The sequence below is a fragment of the Gastrolobium bilobum genome, unplaced genomic scaffold (assembly GCF_033153095.1).
Source record: "Gastrolobium bilobum isolate Gb01-03AN ecotype WA unplaced genomic scaffold, APGP_CSIRO_Gbil_v1 utg8394, whole genome shotgun sequence".
Lineage (NCBI taxonomy): Eukaryota > Viridiplantae > Streptophyta > Magnoliopsida > Fabales > Fabaceae > Gastrolobium > Gastrolobium bilobum.
Genome location: NW_026895752.1, coordinates 37,469 through 59,365, shown reverse-complemented (window position 1 = coordinate 59,365; position 21,897 = coordinate 37,469). Strand labels below are relative to the sequence as shown.

At 34.4% G+C, this 21,897-nt stretch overlaps 1 protein-coding gene and 1 non-coding gene across 2 annotated transcripts; one reads left to right on the top strand and one right to left on the bottom strand.

Moving 5' to 3' along the window:
• On the bottom strand, nucleotides 1-161 carry LOC133295642 (U1 spliceosomal RNA). The gene has a single exon (XR_009749378.1). It is a non-coding gene; the product is annotated as a U1 spliceosomal RNA (small nuclear RNA).
• An 18,034-nt stretch (nucleotides 162-18,195) lies between these two features.
• On the top strand, nucleotides 18,196-21,462 carry LOC133295635 (protein NUCLEAR FUSION DEFECTIVE 4-like). The gene is made up of 3 exons (XM_061494478.1): nucleotides 18,196-18,625; nucleotides 19,518-20,422; nucleotides 20,785-21,462. Exons 1-3 carry the CDS (start codon nucleotides 18,302-18,304, stop codon nucleotides 21,257-21,259), a joined length of 1,704 nt encoding a protein of 567 aa, XP_061350462.1. The 5' UTR covers nucleotides 18,196-18,301; the 3' UTR covers nucleotides 21,260-21,462.
• Nucleotides 21,463-21,897: the final 435 nt, after the last annotated feature.

Here is a 21,897-nt window from a genome sequence, read left to right as displayed (position 1 = left end):
GGAGGGGCCGCGCGAACGCAGGCCCCAACTATCACAAATTATGACGTAGGCTCCACCACTTGGGTAGACCTTAAAGAAGCACCCCTCCTGTGTGCAATGGAGGTCACTCCCCTAGGCCATGGGCCTTCTTGATCACCCATTGACCCCGTCCAGGTAAGTATGTTGCCTCATAGCACACACTTCAACTTTATAGCCCAAACTCCTCAATACTTCATCCAACTCTCCCGATGTGGTATTTTCTGACACTGCTAAGCAAGCTGCTAAGAGTGCAGTAACCATTATGGTCTCTCCACAATAGCATTAAGATACTTTGCTTTGGGGCACAAAACAAGATATAACGAGAAAAGACCAACCTTTAACTGAAAAATAAAACTATACCAGGAAAACTCTTCCCAAATGTCACTCTTGTAGCTCTTATAATTCATCGAAAGAAATAAGTAGTTATGCAGAGAAATAGATGCATCCAGCGTTGTTGAGCTGCAAAGTCACACAGCCAGAAGAGGACAGGAATGAGCATAATTAATTGTTACCTGATCAATTTGCAACTATATTTCCTTCGCAGTATGCATAAGTCATGAGTGAAGATCATATATGTCAATTAATCTACAAATATGCTAGTATCTAATTATTTTGTTCTGATTGAAGTAGATAGGATACTCATGTATGGCTTGTTATATTTACCTATGTCCCCTCTGTGTATAAATCATAAGCAAGAATAACAGATATAGCTGAGCCTTCACCACAGATCATTTGGTTTTTGCACCAGCTTGTCTCACCATTTGAACTCCAATGGATCTTCCAATTCAATACGAAACAACATTAGGGGAAAAAGAAGTTTATAAAAAGAAAGCACAAAACCATGTTGCTCTTAGACCTGATTATAGAGAAGTTAATAAACAACGCAAGCAACAGTACAAGCGTTTAAATATTGTAAAATCTTGCCTCCAAATTTAGGGGTAATAAACGAAAAGGTAAATTTGTCGCTTATTCATGCCCACTAGAAAATAATTGGAACTAATAACATATAACACGTTACAAAAAAGAGAGCATCAATAAAGGGAAGAAAGCAACTGGTTGATGATAAATGACTAAAAAGAAAAACAACTCTTTGAGAACAGTTTCTGTGTCATCTACTATCTTGCTCACCACTCACCACTCACCACCACACCGTTACCATGTCCACCTTGGGCAGGGCTACGTAAAAAAACAGGTTTACAAACCCTTTCCTGGATCTAATTTTGACCTGATCCATAAATATCTATTTTGTTTAACTGGGTTTAAATATTGACCCACTTTATTTAGATTAATTTTAGACCTGACTTGTTTTAATAATGATTCATTGACTCAAAACTTGATCCATATTCATTATGTGAAAAAAAAAGGAAAAAAAATCACAATTACATTAAAAAGAAAAGTTTTAACGTAAAACAATTATGTCAAAATTTTTACACAAAATATTTCCATCAAAAATTTTCAAAAAATTTGTGACGGAAAATATTTTCATCAAAATGTGTGACTAAAAATAGTTTTGTAAAAAAAGTTGATGGAAAAAAAAATTTGTCAAATTTTTGTACGGAATCTAAATTTCGTAAAATTGTTTCACAAAAACACATATTCATCAAAAATTTCGATGAAACACATTTGCATCGTAATTTTTTGCCGGAAAAAAATTCATCAAAATTCTTTATAGAATTCAAATTTCAGCGAAAGTTTTCGACGAAAATATTTTCGTTAAACTTTTTGACAAAAAAAATTAAGCAAAACACATTTCCATCGAAAATTTTCGACTAAATATTTTCGTCAAGTTTTTTGATAAAAAAATATTTCCATCAAAATACGAAACACATTTCTGTCAAAAAATTTTGACAAAAAATATTTCGATAAAATATTTTAACGGAAAAAATATTTTGTTAAAATTCTTTAGAAAATCTAAATTTCGTCGAAAGTTTCGAATGAAACATTTCCCTCAAAACAATTTCCGTCGAAATTTTCGTCAGAACACATTCCCATTGAAATTTTGAACAAAAAACATTCCGTCAAAATTTTTGGCAGAATTCTTTTTTCGTTTAAAACATTTGATGGAGGAAATCATTTTCGTCAAAACTTTTGACGGAAACTAAATTTCGATAGAAAATTTATTTTTGTAAAAGTTTTCATTAGAGAAAAAAATTCGCCGCTTTTCGACAAAAAGTATTCTGACGAAAAAATAATTTTGTGACAAAAAAATTTTCGTTTGCAACGTAGAAATTTCGACGAAATTTTGTGACGAAACCAAGTCAAAAACGGGTCAAGTCAGATTTGACTCACTTCAGAAACCAAGTCAAAAGAACCTCAAAAACAAAGTCAGGTCAGATCCGACCTAATTCTGAATTAGTTCAAAAAAATTCAAACCAAATTAAACCTAACTTGGATCAAATAAAGCGGATCGGATCAATATACCTGACCTGTAAAAATCAAGTTGGATCAAGTCGGCACAAAAATCTGAACCGATCTAACCCATGCACAGGTTGTGTTTAGAGTTCGGACTTCGGACAATGTTAGTGGATAAAAAGTTATGTGATTTAACTATTTTAAAATAAATAAACAAAAATAAGAACGTTATATTTAAAAAAAATGATTTATTTATTTTTCTAAAAAAATGAATAAATCGTATTTTAAAATACAACTTATCCAACTTTTGAATTTTATTTATGTAGTCGTGTATATGACTTAAGGATAGTAAATATTAAAAGTAATGCCGTGTCTAGGAGGGATTATTTAAGGTATCAGTCGTATAATCAATGTAGCGCAGTGCGCACCTATGTACATGTTTTATTATTGCTTTTTTTTTCTTAAAGAATGATCGCGATGTCACATACTAATTTGCCCGATATTTATTTTTGATGGGGCTTGTGCTTGTTTATCCGTGTTTATTTTTAGGTTTTAATATTTCTACATTTTATTTATATTTATTCTTAAAATGATGTCATTTTAGGTTGAAAAATTATAATAAAAAAGATTATTATAATCATGAAATAAATTTTAATTACAAAAATACTTTAATTTCTATTTCAAAATGACATCATTTTGGACTCAATGTAGATAAATTATTTACTGTTGAAAAAACGAACCCTTATTTTTATGACATCTATCTCATTAAAACAAACTATAACAAACTTAAAAATCTGTGTGAAAACATTTTTTTTCTTACAAAATATCCTTCATTTGTTGGGCAGGAAATTAATTTTTTAAATTAATTTCTTCTACTTAGACCAACTTACGCTGTTAAACTTAGGGGTGTATTGGATTGAGATTTCAAAGGATATTAATGGATTATTTTTGGATAAAAAAATCTGTTGGTATTCGATTAGGATTTTAATGGATTGAAAAAAAACATGTGGTATTCGATTAGGATTTTAAAGGATTATTTTAAAATCCGTCCAAATCCGTTGGTATTCAATCAAGATTTTAAACAATGGAATCACAATCTCGTGGTATTCAAAAATCAGATGATTTTAATGGATTTTCTATTGGTGTGCATTTCGTGAGACTTTTTAGTGAAAAATATATATAGGATGTCTCTTTCGCAATCTCACCCCAACTCCTAGGATTTCTTGAGATTCTTCTGTTGCAGTGTTTTCTTCTTCCTTTAACAGGTTGACTGCTCGAAATTGGGTTCCGCCATGGGAGTTTCGTCAAAACTAAAAAAAAAAAAAAAAAGCATATTTTTGAGCGATTTTCATCACAAAACAACCCTAATTTTTGAGAAATTTTGGAAGTTTAAAAAGTGATTTTTCAAGCTATGGGTCGCGATTTTTTTGGCACAAAAACGTGTGATTTTTGTATTAAAAACAACATAAAACAGTGAAAAATAACAGGGAAACTAAAACCCTCAAACCAATTTTCGTTTTACATCAATGAAGCAATATCAATTTAAAGAAAGATTGAAACTTTCATAATATGAACCCTATATTTCGTAACAATACATTCATGAATGAAATTTCTTCAATATAGGAAATAATTTCAAACAATTTTTGGGTCAATAGATAACTAAAAACTTGTTTCTCAAAAACCCCAAAACAATTTAAGGTTTGAATGTATCAACTGAAAAAATTTGAGAAATTTTTTAAACTTTCATGTAAATAAACCCAAAATTTCAGATTCAAAATTTTCTTAGAATGTTCAATGAACATATGCATATGATATATGGTTAGAAAACTTTCATCACGTAAAACAAAAACCCCAAGGTTTTCAAGATCAATTGCAAAAAATTTCAAACGAAATTTTATCATGAACTTTAGGTTCTATATGCAAATTTAGAATTATTTTTATAATTAAAAAAAATTGGGTCTTACAATCATATATGCATAACTTTGATACCAAATGAAGAAGATAATTTCAACCCATTAGATATGTGAAAAGCTGTTGTTTAGTAATTTGGAATGTTTGTTAAAAATTGTATTATGTTTTACTGATTGAGAAAATTATATTAGGTTTTACTTTTTTTATTAATTTCATTGCATTTCTTTGTTATTTTTTTATGGGGTATATTATACTTACAACTTATTTTTGTTTACAATCATATTTTAACCGTTGATTTCCGTCAATCAATGGTTATTATTTTCACAAATCAAACTCATTAATTAATATTTAACTTGGAAGTTAACCATTATGTATGATTATTATTTTCGCAATTCAAACTCAAACTCAAACTCATTGAGAAAATTATATTAGATTTTATTGATATGTGGAGAGTTGTTGCTTAGTAATTTTTGAGATAATTTTTAACCCGTTGTTAAGTTTACTTTTTTTTTATTAATATCATTGCTTTTCTTTGTTATTTGTTTTTATTGACTCTTGTAATTTTGAATATTTGCTAAAAATTCTTATAAATCTATATTGTCCTTTCAAATCTTATGAATTCTTTTAAAATCCTTTAAAATACAATCCTATGAAGTCTTGATTGTAAAAAAAGTCTTCTAAGAAAGTCTATAAAGTCCCTCTAATTCTAAAATGTCTTTTAAAATCTGTAAAAAATTTTATCTCAAAAAAAATCTTTTAAAATCTTAATACAATACACCCCTCTTAAATTCACGAACCCTAATTTCTTCTACTTAGACCAACTTACGCGGTTAAACAAGAACTTCTTATAAGCATTTCAATTTTATACTCAATTTATTAAACTTGGGTTTGATAAAAGTTCATACCAAGAGTCTTTCTATCCTCTTGCCTCTTGGTTTGTTATTCTTGTGTGATTGTGATGCAAGTATCTACCACGAATATCCAATGGATGGAATTTTATTTTACTGTTAAAAATTATATAACAATAATAATTAAATCTTATATTACTATATGATTGTTTAATATTATTTTCAAAAAAGAGAAGAAAAATTCAAACAACTTTTAATAAACATGAAATTTTTTCTATAAATGTTTAGTTTAAATTGATCTATAAGTCCCTATAATATTTAGAAATTTTCATTTAGATCCCTATGTTTACAAGTTTTAATTGAATTTTTATGATTTCAAACTTTTATAATTAGCTCATGATAAGATAAAAAAATTTCTCTCATTAAAATTTCTTGAAACAATATGAACTCAAAAAGTTAGTAATTATGTCCATTTTATAATTATACCTTTATTGTTAGAGTAACATTGTAGATTTCTTTTTTTTTTTTTGTAAATAAAGAGGGGCTAAGCCCAACATTGTAGATTTCTATTGGTACTTTAATAATGACAACCTAATTAGAAAATTTTAAAATTCAAAGAATGTAATATAAACTTTTGAAATATAGAGAGATAATTAAATGTCTGAAATATGCATGCAAATAGAACAAGATCTTACATATTAATTTAAACAAAAAAAAAAAAAATTAACCCCAAGAAGGTAGCTCAGTTGCCAACTGAGCTACCAAGGGTTTCATTAGGTCAGGAGTTCAAATCATCTCTCAAGTAAATTCTTGAAAAATCTTTGGAAAAAAAAAATTAATCAGTGGCAGGGCCACGTAGAGCTGTCAAAAAGGGCTTAAGCCCTAAGGCCAGCCCATGTAGCCCTATGTTAAACCCTATAAAATTTTAGCCCTCTATATAATGGAATCATTTTAACCTTATTCTTTTAAAGGCCTCTCATTATAGGATTAGGTTCGGACTAGCCCGCGGGCTACAATATTCAACCCAATTTACAACTTCCTTCTTTGACACTTTTAAATTCTCTGACTACAACGCAACACAGACGGTTGAGAATTGAACTCATCTTCTGCACAACACATACAATTCTTCTTTGATTCTAAATCTCTCTCTCTCTCTTGATTTTTTTCTCAGTTGCAGCTGCACCATGAAATCTACCAGAGAGAAAGATGACGATCGATGCATCACTTAGCATATGCACACCCTCCATCACCGTCTTCTTCATGCCTTAGACCTTGGCACCCAGTGTCGCTTAGTAAATTGAAAATTTTAGTATAGTAAATTATTGGTAAATGAATAATTTTGAAAATCAATTTATATTAACAATAATTTTTTTTTAAATAAAGTAATATAAGTAACATTTTTCTGAATATTATATTTATTTTTTCTTTCTAATAATTTTTATGCACCATTTTATTAAAAATTATTTTTTTTTAAATACATATTATTTTTTTAGAAGACCCGCGAGCTGGCTCTAACCCATAGGACTTTAGCCCGTGTGGATCTATATCATTGTGAACTTTTTGACCCTAACCCACTTGGGCTAGGGCTAAATGGGCTAGGCTGACCCATTTTGGCAGCTCTAGACGGCCACGTATAACGAGGCGGAGCAGCTCCGAAATTTTAAAATTACATATATTTAGTGATTCTAGTTCTTAATTTTATAGTCTAGGTTAGAATTTTAGTTTTTATAACGCAGTTTTATTGAAAATTTTAAATGATATAATTATTTAGATGAATTGATTGAGCAATATAATGCTAATTGTGATTTTCTCAATAAGATACGCCAGCACAGATAAATTTCTAAACGTAATTTTCAATGACAAACACTAAAATTTCTCTCAATTAGAGCAAAAAGAGTTGATATAAAGTTAAAAAATCTTTTGATTTGTGACCTAAAATTTGATATTTTCATCCGAATAATCAATACAACATAAAAGAAAAAAAAAACTACTAAAAATACCTTGTCAACCAAAAAGATAAAAAATTTCCAAACTGTTAAATATATTTATTTTATATATGTTATAATATTCTTAATATATTTACATCATAAATATTTATAATTACTAATATTCTCCCCAATTTCCGATCTTTGCTCCGTCGCATCTAACGCTAATAAGCACCTTACAAACAATTCTAATGTGAACTAAATCTGGTGCATTCTGTGCAAAGTAGGTCACGTTACGTGTCATGTTTTTATTTTCATCCGAAAACGAAATGCTTCTTCTTTTTCTTTTGTTTTTTCTACACATGGTGGCCTGGTGGGCATACCTTTTAATAAAATCGTGCTTTATGCTTCGTGGACACGACACTGGGTCAATCCGGGGATTTAGACTTGGCTGACGCTGACAACTCTTCCTCGTGTTAATTCATCTTCAATGTATTTGGTGTCTAGGAAAAAATAGAGTGGGCTGGGTCAAATTTTAACTTTAAAAGCTTAAATTTATGCAAAAAAAAATTAATTAAACCTGACTCAAGTCTAGTATGAGTCTAATTGTTAGTCTGGTTTGGCCTGTTTATAAAAAAACAAATGGCATGGCTTAGCCCGTTAGCTTGTTAACTTTTAACTTCCAAGCATAACCATGAATCAACTTTACAAAATACTCAAATTCTGTTGCTAAACCAAAACTCATAATTTCAACGTCCAAACAGATTCATGAATCACAACAAAACTCGTACAATCAGCATTTAAGTCACTTTCAAAAGCAAAATGCTCAAACTAGATAACATATATTTTATCAGATCCAACAAATAAATTCATACTATGTAAATTAAAATAACTACATGAATCCAACAAACACACCATGATGCTTGTAGTAAGTATAACATCTCTCAAAAAACTTTTAATATATTCATATACACACTCTAACATGCTGAAATGTTGGTTTCTCCTACATAACAAATAAAGTCAAATTTTTATTAAAATATAATTGAATATAATTAAGTTATAAATAATTACAGTTGATTAAATTTATATCTTTTATTTTTTAAAGGCATACTTATTCTATTTTATTTTATTTAAAATAAATAATACAATATAGGCTAGCATGTAGGCTTATAAGCCAGGCTTTGAAAAAGTAGACCTACAGTCTTTTTATTAAACAAGCTTTTTCAAGACCCAAGTCCGGCCTATTTTACAAAATATATTAAGTCAGACCTGACCTGTCGTAGGCTGAGCCGTAGGCCGGCCCGGCCCGGCCCAGTTTCACCCCTAGTGCCGACCAACGTAACTTCTGTTTTAGATTTGCTTCCAAGCCCAATATTATGGGCTGGCCATTAGACTCAATATAGCAGTGTTATTAAATTCGATCTGAGTATCGATCCGGTCGGAATATTGGGTTACTAATCAGATCGGTGGATTATCATTCGGATCGATTGATCCGGACATATATAAAATTATAAATACGAATATTTAAATTCAATTATATTCTCCATATCTAAAATGAATTAAATAAGGTTCACTAAATAAGCTCAAAAACATTAAGCATAAATAAATAAAAATGCACGTTATTACTATGTCACTTTAAATTACAACTCAGAATCCCCATAAACATACCTCTCAATGACATTGAACATATATTTTTTAAATTCAACTACTTTAAAATGACATATTTTACGTTCTCTTAATTTATTATTCAGCAAATTGCTTCAGTATTGAAAACTGAATTTGAGGTCATTGTAGAAGAGTATACTAGCAAATAAAATTACAAAAAGTTTTTAAAATAAGTTCTACATTTTTTTCTGACAAGATGAAACAATTTTGATTTTTTGATTTTTTTTTTTTAAAAATGCATGACCCGACCGGATCACCGATTTTGATAGGGTTTAGTCGGTTTTGTCAGATTTTGACCAGGTTTGACCGGATCGATGCATGATTAGTCCAATACTTAACCCGAACCGATCCGATGATCGGTTAATCGGATTCTGGTTCGACCCAGTTAGGTCGGGCCGGGTTTTACAATAGTGCAATATAGGGACTAAACTTTTGTAGTTTCCTCTATCATAAATGATTTTTCGCTTTTATGCTCATGTTCCTCACACAGACGTAGGGATGCATTACTTTACACGGGCAAAATGGTTAAGCTTAAGCATGGCTCGGTTTAGGGAATATCTTCCCTTATAAATACTTCTCTTCTTCGTTGAAAAGTAATCTTCTACATAATACTTTCTATTAGTATTACTCTGCTGAATTTCAGTCTCACTCAGAGTTATTATGCCCTTCACCATCCACTAATTCATAAAGATTTGCCCGAGCCTTACACTATAACTCCATTGTTGAGCTCTAATTCATATTATTGCCTCATTATATCATTATTACATTGGCATACTACAACCCTAAAAGGAAACAAATCTCACCTCCAAACACAAACAAATCTCAGTTGCATGTTTTATTGACTAAATATGTTGGTATAATTATAAAGACTCTAACGCTCAAGTTAGTATTAAATAAGGTGGGGTATACAATTAGGATTAGGTGCAAAAGGTGAAAACTCTCCATTTACATATAAATCGTGTGTCACCAAGAATCGTGGAGATGATGGAGAGCATCAAGGAAATCAACAGTGATCATTGGAATAACCAAAAGTGGTTATTCATCGCAGACCATGGAATGCTTGGACTATAGATATTGGCATATGTTTTGGGTCCATAATATTAGTTTATAACAATTGCTCCTTAGCTCGGTACTTTGTAATGTTAGAGTGCTAAGTTATAATATCGGGTCTGAATAGCCTAATCATTATCGATAACGAAATGAATGCCATCTGAGGTGTATCTTTAATAAGCATAGATTACGCTTGGTAAATCGTCTGTTGCCAAAATTCTTGAAAATCATAAAGGAGATTCTAACAGAGATCATGAGAATAATCGCAAGCAATTATCCTTAGAATATATCAGGATACTTGAACCGTAGACATTACGTGATAGTTTCCCATCATAGGGCTTTCTATCTATAGATTGAGCCATTACTAAGGAGCTAATTCGTTCAGAACTCAGTTGACTGCTTCTATAGATAAGGCGGAGCGTCCTTGGCTCAGCATTATAGCACATAGGGCTTCGGCGTTACTACAGCGCTTCGCTAACTCGAAGCGCCTCACTCTGAGAATCTAGCTTCGCTAACGCTCGGCTAAGTCTTGAACCTTCGCGCTGACCGTTCACTTTCTCTTTAGCAAAAGCGCTTCTCTTTGCCCCTTAAGTAGAAGGACAAGAAAGAGATTTTTTGTTTAATTGCTCCCGCTTCCTCTCACGCTCGTTAAGCCAACTTTGCTTTTTGGGAGGTGAAACTGCGGTTGAAGCGGACATTTCGAAATGATAGCATCGAAGATTTATATATCTTATTACACGGTCATGGTTATCCCGGACTGCGCTCCGAAAAAAGTGGCCTACTTGAAATGAAAGAAATAGCGAGCACTCTTGTGTTTCAACCCCACTATCACTATACTATTCATAGTTGTGGGGCACTGTGTACTTATAGCCTCTACGATAAGCAAGTAAATGGGGCCGGTGCGTGGCGAACGGAACGATTCATCAAGCCATTTCTCGCCTCAACCCCCTAAATAGGAAGAGGGGTACTTTACAAATAGGGAGTAATTGCTTCGCACCTTTTCTCCATACTATATTAAAAAAAAAATATTTCTAATGCAATCAAAAATTCCTTTTTTTTTCTTTGTTCGTCGGAATCTTTACCCTAAAAAAAGAAAGAAAGAAGGAGCCTTGTTAGGGATGATATTTTTTTGTTATTTGGATTCTCTTTTACATACGAAATGAATTGATGTCTTTTTTTATTGGATTTGTATCCAACGGGATTGTGTCCAGTCCAAATGCTGACTAAGAGGAAGCGTAATATAGAACTGAAGAAAAGGAAGACTTCCCATCAGCAGGAGCAGACGATTAAACCGAGATCAAAGCCTTTAATTAAGTTGCGACCTTAGCTTTTTTAGTTTTCTCTTTCTTGGCTATGGAGTTATAGGGAACCTTTAGAGCCGAACTAGCTACCGCCGATTAACAAGAAGGATCTCTAGTGCCACTAATGTAATAGGCGCAAACCCTTCTACTTCTCCCTGTACCAGTGATGGTATTCCACTACCAGTACCGGTTCAAGTTGGAATAGCAGAAAAGCAAATTGAATCCCCTTCTTAAGAGATTGAAAATAGAATTGAACATTCATTGGACCTCGCTCCGGATGGATCGATCTTCCATTACATGAATTTGACGCACACTTGGTGAAAGGGAAAGCCCCCTTCTTCGATCTGAGATCTCACTGTAATCGCATGATAGAGAGACTAGCCTTCAAAAGTCCTTAAGAAATTCTCCCGGCAATAAAGGAATGGATCCCCCTCCTTCCCTGAGGTGAGAGCTTTCTTTACCGAGAACTAGGCTTTTTCTTCATCAGATGCTTATACCCCTTATGTCACTGATAACTCTCTAAAAGAGAGTTATTTTTAGGCTTATATATGATGATTTGGTGCCATACTTGTGCATAATTCTCTTGATTTTACATGATTATTGCATGAATTTTATATTTTCATGATTTGAATGAGAAATATGCTAAGTGTTGATATTTGAAGATAATTTGAGTGTAAAAACCATTTATTTCATTTTCTATTTTATTGCAGGTTAGTGCTGTAGCATCGGAAAGTAGTGTTGTAGCATCGAAGATGAGGTCAGCAGCATGCCTGGTTGACATCATCACCAGCAAGCTATGGACTCAAGCCCAAATTAATGAAGGGAAGCTTCTGAGCACGAAAATAGATATTCTGATCTAAATAATCACTCAAGGATCTTCAAGAATCCTAATCAAATATCCCACAAATCAGCTCGCACAAATCCAAATCAAATCTGAAGTATATTTGGAAAGAGTTGGAGAAGATATGCAACAGCATTATGCGCTGTCCCTGATCAGTGCTGCAGCAAATAAGGAAACAATTTCCAATCAGTGCTGCAGCAAAACAGAGATGTATCTTCAATCATAGCTGCAGCAAATAAGGAAAGAATCTCCAATCAGCGCTGTAGCAAAACACAGCTGTATCTCCAATCAGCGCTGCAGCAAATAAGAAAAGAATCTCCAATCAGTGCTGCAGCAAAACAGAGCAGATTTGAACATGATTTGTAATGGATTTGAAGAGCTAATTGGAGCCCAATTCATCAAAGTCTATAAAAAGAAGAAGCCTACACACATCAAATAGGTTGGATAGTCTCTCTTTGAGGCTGGACAACCTCTCTTTTAGAGAGAGAAAGTGGGGGAAACACTTGGAGGGAATTTGAGGGTTCGTTGAGAGAGATCCAGCGAATCAAAGGAAGGGGCTAGGGTTCAATAGAGAGATCATTGAACCTAGTGACTTTTTGCACTATTCTTGCGGCTGAGGTAAGGTTGATTGTGGTGGAGCTCATGGTTGCTGCGAGAGCAGCGCTACAGCAACGTCCCTGCTTTCTTTACTTTAGCTTTATGGAATCATTTTCTTTCTTTGTTATTTCTTTCCACCCAAGTATGATCTAAATTGTTAGGATTGGGTGATAGAGTACCCTTATTGTGATGTAAACAATATTGTCTAAACTTTGTTGCATGATTTTCCTTTCAGTTGCTTAATAAAGTGTTGATTTATCTTTAATCTTGTTAATTCATCGAGAGAGGGTTTCAAGGTACTTAGGATTTAGGCTATAGAGATATAGGTGAATCCTGAATATTATTAAGCATCGTGGTTTAACTAACTAAAATTATTTAATTGTGGGTAGAGAGATCACTTGCACCACAAAATCATATGGAACTTGAACTTAATGAATTCATAATTGTGTTGGCCATAGATATGTGGGACTTAGTAGACATGTATTGTTGGTGAGAGCCCTTGCATGCATTAGTGTTCTGATTACTGAATGGATGATTGTTATAGCATGGTTACTGCATTCTGGTGAAATTGCAATAATGGAGAAATTGATCCCGATCTATCTTTAAACACTTGGAAAACTTATATTGCTACTGCATTCTTTTAGTTAATCATTAATCTTAGTTTATTTTATTTCTTAATTGTTAAATTAGACATTAGCCAATTACAAATCATTATGTTACTTTTATTGCTTCACATTGATCCCAACTTTATAGTTTTTTTCGTGGGAACGATATCTGGACTCACACATCCACTTTATTACTTATGACACATGCACTTGCGTAATGTGTGATTGATAAAAGGGGTACACATTTAGCACCATCAGCTGTCTCCTCTACAACACTTGATAAAGGTGAAAGAATATGGCCTTGAAGGCCGTAGGCATGTGAGGATGAAAACAAAATTTTCAAAGCGGAATTACACATACCATATCAAGAAACATGCTTTAGGACATGGATGTTACCTTGTTTGCTTTCCAAAACTTGAAGATGATCAAGGTGAGGCTTGAAGATACAAGCCCTCTAATGTTGATCCACACCACCCTTTGTCAAGACGGAAGAACTCTTCTTCAAGGCCACCAATGAACACCAAGGGAGACAAGCTAGGCGTCCCTAATGGAAAGGTAGAAGGCAAGGTTTCAAGGTGTTTACTTGAGTGAATTTTCAGCAAGAAAAACACAAAAGTGGCGCATGGAATTCACTTAGAAAGTGCTAGGTAATTTTCAAAACTCTCTTAAGAAAAACCTCATAAAAGGATGACCAAAGAAGATGAGAGAATGAGTGAATAAAAATCTGATTTCTTCACTCAAAAATCAGCCCTATGTAGCGCACATTAGGAGAGGAATGAATGGAGTTGTTGCAAATCAAATCTTACCAACAACCTCCTATCATATCCTCATGATATCAAGTGCATATCTCAACAAAAATCTGACTTAACAACCATCATATGGCCAGCCATATCCCCATTTAGCCTCAAAACAGTCCAGATACGTTGAGCAGTTACATTCAAACTTGAGCCAACTCACTCACTTATTCTCTCAACAAACCAAATCTGATTGGAGCTCATTTGGTTGATCCTATGACTATCACAAGACCCCAAAATCAGCGCCCCAAATCAGCCTTGGATGATGCCCAAAGATCTCCTCTTGATACTTGGGATTTGTTCCAACAAGATCTTATATTATCCTTTTGTTATGAAACAACTTTTCATAGTCAATTCAAATTCAAATTCAAACGTTCAAACATTTAAATTTAAAATTCAAATTCTAAATTTAAATTCAAAATTCAAATTTCAAAATTCAAATTCAAAATTCAAAATTCAAATTTCGAATTTCAAAATTCAAGTTCAAAATTCAAAATTTAAATATTTGATAATTAATTTAACTAATTAAATTAATTATTAATGTCTTGGACCATCCAAGCCTATTACATGATTCATGCGCCTTTTTCCCTTTTGGTGGGCTTCCAAACTTCATCTTGGGCTAACCACCATTATTAGGCCCAAAACCTTTAATGCTATATTATCATGACAATAAGGTGTTAGTGTGTGACCCATTAGGCCCAACATAGCCACTGACATAAATGGACTTGGGCCCAATAAGCCTACAACCCATCTAATGACAACACAGAGCACTAGCAATGCTTTGCTGCCCCAGAGCTAGTTAGGTCAATGACATAATCATCCTATTACACATATTTGGTTGCCGTATGTATTTTCTTTCGTCTCGGTTACCTTCCTCATTAAACCTATGGTAAGAAAATGTATCAACCCTTGCGGTTTAGGGTAAGCTTTATTCGAAATAGGAAATCTTCAATTTACTGACTCTAACGGCAGATCATCTCATGAACTCTTTTACTATGCATAGATTCTCGAGTCCTTGTAAATGTCATCCCGATTTCTCCGGTTTACAGATAACCTAATCTCTCACAGAGATTTGATGAATTCCTTCAGCTTATAACCCTAGCCTTATGCTCTTTCAGGACAAGCCCAACAGTGTACCTATGAGTCTCCATGTTTCAGGCAGACGAGGTATACAGTCAAAGTGTTCCTTCTAGAACACAGTCTAGGTAATAACTTCTGGTCTAAGGAATGACATACCTAAATATAAAGAGACTACTATAATGATACTCTCTGTGAGATTTCCTCATAGAGTCTCTTTGTGGGTATGTTCAGTGCGAGCTATACCCTTATAGGTCCACCCACGACTTTAGCTAAGACATCTCTATATCTGTAGCAGATGAGGTCTTTACCTTGTATCCAAATACAAGTAGATAAGTCGTGCTAGTCTTATCCGAGATCACTGATCCCCATTCTCAGTGTCTCTAGACTAGGAACATAGAATTAGAAATAAACGAGCGGTATCTTGAATCCTCATAATTGTGATCTAGATACTCAAGAAATACATGTTCTATTCCAATGGGTTTATCCAGTTTATTCATAATATATTAACAATATTATGGAGACAAAATATGAAACAAGATAAAGAGTGCTTATTATTTATTTGCGACAAAAAGGTCAACATCTTATGTCCTTATTTAATCAAAAAGATTGTCTCTAGGACACCCATATACTAACAAAAGGGACATCCGATTTTTTGTCTCAAAAACCAATCCAACGAAAACATCCGACGGGGCGCCTACCGGCTACTCTAGTTTTTCTTTCTTCTAGTTGTAGTGCTAGATTTGTTTCCTATTTACGGATCAAATTCGTACTTTTTCTTTTTCTGATAAGAACCCCCTATGGCTGGTTTTTGGCTATCATTTTCTTTCGGCCTCCAGTCTGACTATGATAGATAAGGGGGAATCCAATAAAATAATGGAACAGAGGTTGTACCTCTCTTCAACCACTCCTGTCCTGGAGCAAGCTTAGCCAGCCCATCCTTGAGGAGCCCTACAGGTCACTTGAAAGTTGACTACTGGCAGTGTAATTTTATATAATGAAGGCTTTCCATCCATGAATAAAATAACGATTGGGGACTTCTTAAGTGGTATCTTCTCTCTCCAGAACCTTTTTTACCATTTCCTCTCAGACCATGATCGGAGTGCTTAAAATTGCTTGGGCTAAGGTATCGATTAAGAACAGGGTGCATAATTCTCAACATTTTGTATGTAGCATCATTTGTACGCATCATGCCAACAAATTATGATAAATTCTCTCCATTACAATTGGCTCATGGTTAGGAGCCAAATATTTCTAATTTTATAATTTTGGGATGTGTGATTTATGTTCAATTACACCACCACAACACACAAAGATGAGTTCTCAAAGAAAGTTGGGAATATATGTTGAATATGAATCTTCTATAATATCTTGAACTAATGACTGGGGATCTTGTTAAATTAATAATTGCTCATTGTTATTTTTATAAATTAGTCTTTCCAATATTAGAGGAGAGAATAAACAATTGAAAAAATATGTTAACTGGAATGCATTATCAGTATCTTATATAGATCCATGTGCGAAGCAATTATGAGAAAAAGATATTATACATCGATTACCAGATGATTTTACTTACCTACAAATCTTATATTGTAGTTGTAAAAGCTCCAATTCAAATCGATGTCTCAGCAGGACAATCTATTAGTGCAAATGAAACTAAACCTTGCTTAAAACATAGAAGACCGATAGGTGGTGGCACGACGGTGGTGACGTCTGTGGCTGCGACGATGGTGGTGGTGGTTGGTGACGGTGGTGGTGCTGGTGGCAGTGGAAGTGGCGTGGAGATGGTGGTGGTGGTGACGACTATGGCTGCGGCGATGGTAGTGGTGGTTGGTGACGACAATGGTTACGATGATGGTGGTGACAATGGTGGTAACAGTGACATGGTGATAGTGATGGTGGCGATGGATGGAGGTGGTGCTGATGGTGGCAGTGTCATCGTTATAGGGGTGACAAAAGCACTGGTGGTACGGCGACAACGGCAATGATGGTGGCGATGGTCATGTCAGGATGGTGGTGATGGTTGCGTGGCATCGTGGTGGTGGTGACAATGGCACTGGTGGTACGGCGAGGGCGGCAATGATGGTGGCGTGGCATCGTGGTGGTGGTGACAACGACACTGGTGGTACGGCGACGGCGACAATGATGGTAGCGGTGATCATGTCAGGATGATGGTGGTGGTGATGGTGATGGTAGTGGTGGCGATGGTGTTGACAGCTGTTGATGTGATGATGGTGGTTGGTGACGGTGATGGTAGTGGCGGTGGTGGTAGTGGTGGTGATGACAGTGGCATGGTGATGGTGGTGGTGGCGATGACATCGTCGTGGTGGTAGTGGTATGATGTCGATGGCATCGTCTTCGTCGTGGTGGTGGTGGTGACGACGACATTGGTGGTACAATGTCAACAGCGACAATGGTGGCGGTAGTCGTGTCGGGGTGATGGTGGTGGTGTTGATGATGATGATAGTGGTAGAGAGTGATTAAGAGAAATAAGTGTTTCTCATTTTGTGTCGGGGAACAAAAAAAGTAGAAATTTTTTTATTCTTTTATTTTATTTTTTTATTTTATTCCTCAGCACAAAAATTGAACCGGTTCATCCCGGAAACAAAAAAATAAATTAATTTTACCAAACGAGTTTTTTATCTATTTCTATTCCGAAGAACAAAAATTAAAATAAAATTAATTCCGAAAAAATTGTCACGCACAACCTTATTGGTATAGTTGGTCAATGGTTAAAATATTTATTGTCAAATCACGCAATAAAATCTAGAAAATTAACAAGTAAAATTAAGAATGGATAATAATGAACGAATGTTTTCAATTAATTAAAAAAATATCTCGAACCCACCTGATTAATGAATTGAAATAAAAATAAAAAAGGGAAATCATTATCTCCATCTACATGAGATAAGAATTTTTTCCTACACAAATTCGTTTTCCGTGCCAATTAATTTTTCTTTTCTTTTTTAATTTAAAATGTGGGATCCACATTTAACTTATCTCTACTTCTTTTCTCTCCTATTATCCTACAACATAAGAAAATATGCACCCTATAAAAAAATATATGAAAAAACATGAATCCAAACGGCAAATGTCCTGTCTCTCTCAATCACACCTTGTGTCTCTCTCTAACAATCACACACTGTGTCTCTCTCTCTCTATATAATAATGTCATAAATCAACCACAAGTAGACTCTATCAAATTCTTCATCTTCAACAACACATAACTCAGTGACAGAGAGAGAGAGAGTTGAGTTGAGTTGAGTTGAGTTGAGTTGAGTTGAGTTAAAGTGAGTGAGTGGTAATCGAATCGTTGAATGTTGACACTGAAAGGAGGGAGCAGGCCACCATGGGTGGGATTGGGAGCAGCAGTGTGGGTTCAGATTGCTTCAGGGAACACCTTCACTTTCCCACTTTACTCTCACTCTTTGAAATCCGTTCTGGGTTTCAACCAGAGACAGGTAACACTCCTCGGTGTCGCTAACGATATTGGCGAGAATGTTGGCTTGCTTCCTGGTATTGCCTGCAACAAGTTCTCACCTTGGGTCATTCTTTTGATCGGTTCTTTAGCCTCTTTTATTGGCTACGGTATTCTCTGGCTCGCTATCAGTGAAACCCTCCAATCTCTTCCTTACTTGTTGGTAAGTTCTACTTCTACATAAAAAGACCCTTTCCTTTTCTGATCTTTTTTTTTTTTTTTTTTTTTTTAATTTGATCTGTTTGTTTCTAAAAGTGTATTCATTTGTTAAAGAGCAAATTTGATTAAATTTGCTAATTTTGTTTTTAAAAGAATGGATTTGTTGCTTATTTAACTCGGCATCATGAATTCGATCTGGTCCACGTTGCTACAACATGATCTGTTACAACCTTATTGTAGTTTGTAGTGAAGAAGGAAATCGAAGGAGACAGACCCAACGAGTTTGTAGGAAGTGGAAATCATACCATTAAACTTGTCTGAAACGGAGATTCCTATTTTTATTTTTATTTTAATTCCTTAATACATAATTATTCTATCATATCATATTATTGTAATCTTTTATTACTATAGTTGCCATTCATAGTAATTCAATTCATTATTCAACCTTTTTTTTTTCTCATCCAATTACACATTTTGACAGTTCTAAACCTTGGATTAAAGAAATCAAATTGTACTCCCTTATTTTCGGCTTTCCTTTCTGAACATGTTATGGTTACTTTTTCCTATTCGTATCGAAATAAATATTGGACCTTATGCTGATTCTTGAGAAAAGCTCAAAGATCTCATGATAACCGTCTCTTTTGTCTAAGAAATAAAATTTTAATGACACAATTATCTGAAATATATGTATACATGTATACGCACCCACATGCATGGATTAGTTTCTTAGGCCCCTGTTGTCCCAAATGAAAAGGGGAAAAAAAAAAGAGAGAGAAGGGGGGGACATTTTCTCTATGGGAGTGAAGACTGAAGAGTTCAATCTTTCATGTATTTTATATCCAACATAATTTGACTGAAAACTCCTAATTATCATTTACTCTTATGTCATTTTGCAGCTTTGGTTTGCTCTAGTTATTGCTGCCAACAGTAGTGCATGGTTAACCACTGCTGTTCTTGTAACCAACATGAGAAATTTCCCTGCTAGTAGGGGCACAGTCGCAGGAATCCTGAAAGGTTATGGGGGGCTTAGTGCTGCAGTTTTTACTGAAATTTACAGCATAGTGCTTCATAATTCTTCTTCTAAGTTCCTATTGTTGCTTGCCATTGGTATTCCTGTTGTTTGCTTCAGTATGATGTTTCTTGTTAGGCCTTGTACCCCAGCTTCCGGTGAAGACTCTACAGAAAATTGCCATTTTCTATTCATCCAAGGTTCTAGTGTGGTCCTGGGTGTCTATCTTCTTGCAACTACAATATTTGGTAATGTTTTTCCAATAAATGGAACTGTTTCCTATGTTTTGGTGGCTGTGATGATTCTTCTTCTAATGGCACCACTTGCTATCCCTGCAAAGATGACACTGTTTCCTAGGAGAGCTTCCAATTCAGACTCACCTGAGCTACAATGTGGATCTTCTGACTCTCTCATCCAAGACAAAAAAGATAAAACACAGCCACTGCTAGCATCTTCGTCAACAGGAAACCTTGGAAGTTTTAATGATCAGGATGATTCATCTGAGGTGGCTATGCTTCTTGCTTTGGGTGAGGGAGCTGTAAAGCAGAAGAAGAGAAGGCCTAAACGTGGGGAAGATTTTAAGTTTACTGAGGCAATAGTAAAGGCTGATTTCTGGTTGCTATGTTTTGTTTATTTTGTTGGTGTTGGCACTGGAGTTACTGTTCTCAACAATCTAGCCCAAATAGGTATTGCACAAGGTGAGGAAGATACCACAACCTTACTGGGAATTTTCAGTTTTTGCAATTTTGTGGGCCGGCTCGGTGGAGGAGTTGTTTCAGAATATTTTGTCAGGTAAGTGACATCTATTTATGCATAGTAAATTTGAGATATATTCATAAGCTCATATCAGTTACAATCTGAAGATATCAGAGTGATTGACACATATAAAATCTGTTCACAATCATTCCTGTGTGAACATGGCTTTAGAGCATTACATGAACTTAATAGAAGAATAAACTTTTCATATTCAACTGAACCTTGTTAATAAGGATCTATTTGGAACTAAAATTCAACTTCTGAACCCAAATTGAACTGGTTGCAAAGCGACACAACTGTTTAGCCTGTCCTGGAATTGAATGTCAGTATTAACTACCAGCTGTCTCTGCATTCAATTGATTCAACAGATTGTAATTCTGGCTTTTAACAATTTTCAGGACGAAAACGATCCCAAGGACAGTCGGGATGACATGCACACAGACAATTATGGTCATCGTATACCTTCTGTTTGCCTTTGCTGTCAATGGAACCCTTTATATTGCAGTTGCATTACTTGGTGTCTGTTATGGTGTGCAAATTTCCACAATGCTCCCCACTGTTTCTGAGCTTTTTGGTTTGAAGCACTTTGGCGTATTGAGCAACTTCGTGGCTTTGGGAAATCCACTTGGTGCAACCCTTTTCTCAGCTCTGCTAGCAGGTTATATATATGATAATGAGGCAGCAAAACAACATGCTTCTGGTGCTTCATGCGTAGGTGCAGATTGCTTTAAACTGACATTTTTCATTCTTGCTGGTGTGTGTGCTGCGGGCATCATCTTGAGTGTTATCTTGACTTTGAGAATTAAGCCCGTTTACCAAATGCTTTATTCTGGAGGTTCTTTCAAGCTGCCTCAAGCCTCTTCAAGTCACTAAAAAAGTAGTAAAGTTGAAGTATGAATAAAACACATCATCCTTAGTTCAATTCTATACCAGTTGTGCAGGTGTAGTGTTATAAAGTTCAAAATTTTGGTATCTCGCATGGACAATTCCTATTTTTGTATGTGTGTTAGGCTTAAAGATGATACTAGCTACTAAGAAGTGAGATTGGATACATGATATGATGTTGCATGTGTTAGGCCCTTTATTGGATTTTATGCTCCTGCTCCTTTTACTTTTCATGCAATTTCATATTATAATTTCTTTGTTGCATAAGAGACGCAAGGGAAATATGATTGGTAGAGGTTCAAACATTTAACATTAACATGGCACCAAAATATTTAAGGCATTGATTGACGCATGGATAAAATGAAATGAAATAAGAGAGAACGATTATGTTTTGTTATCTTTGAATTTATTTATTTTTAGAAGAATAAAAATGTATTATTTTTAAAATTTTATGTATAGTTTTGTTTTATTTTTTAAAATACATTAAATATGTAACCAAATTTATGCATTATGTTTTGTCTCATTTCAACACAATTTGAATCCCACACGAAACTCACATGGATGGGATATAACAACTAAAGTTTAGGATGGATAGATTGCAGAACTCCTCGTGTCACAACCTTTAA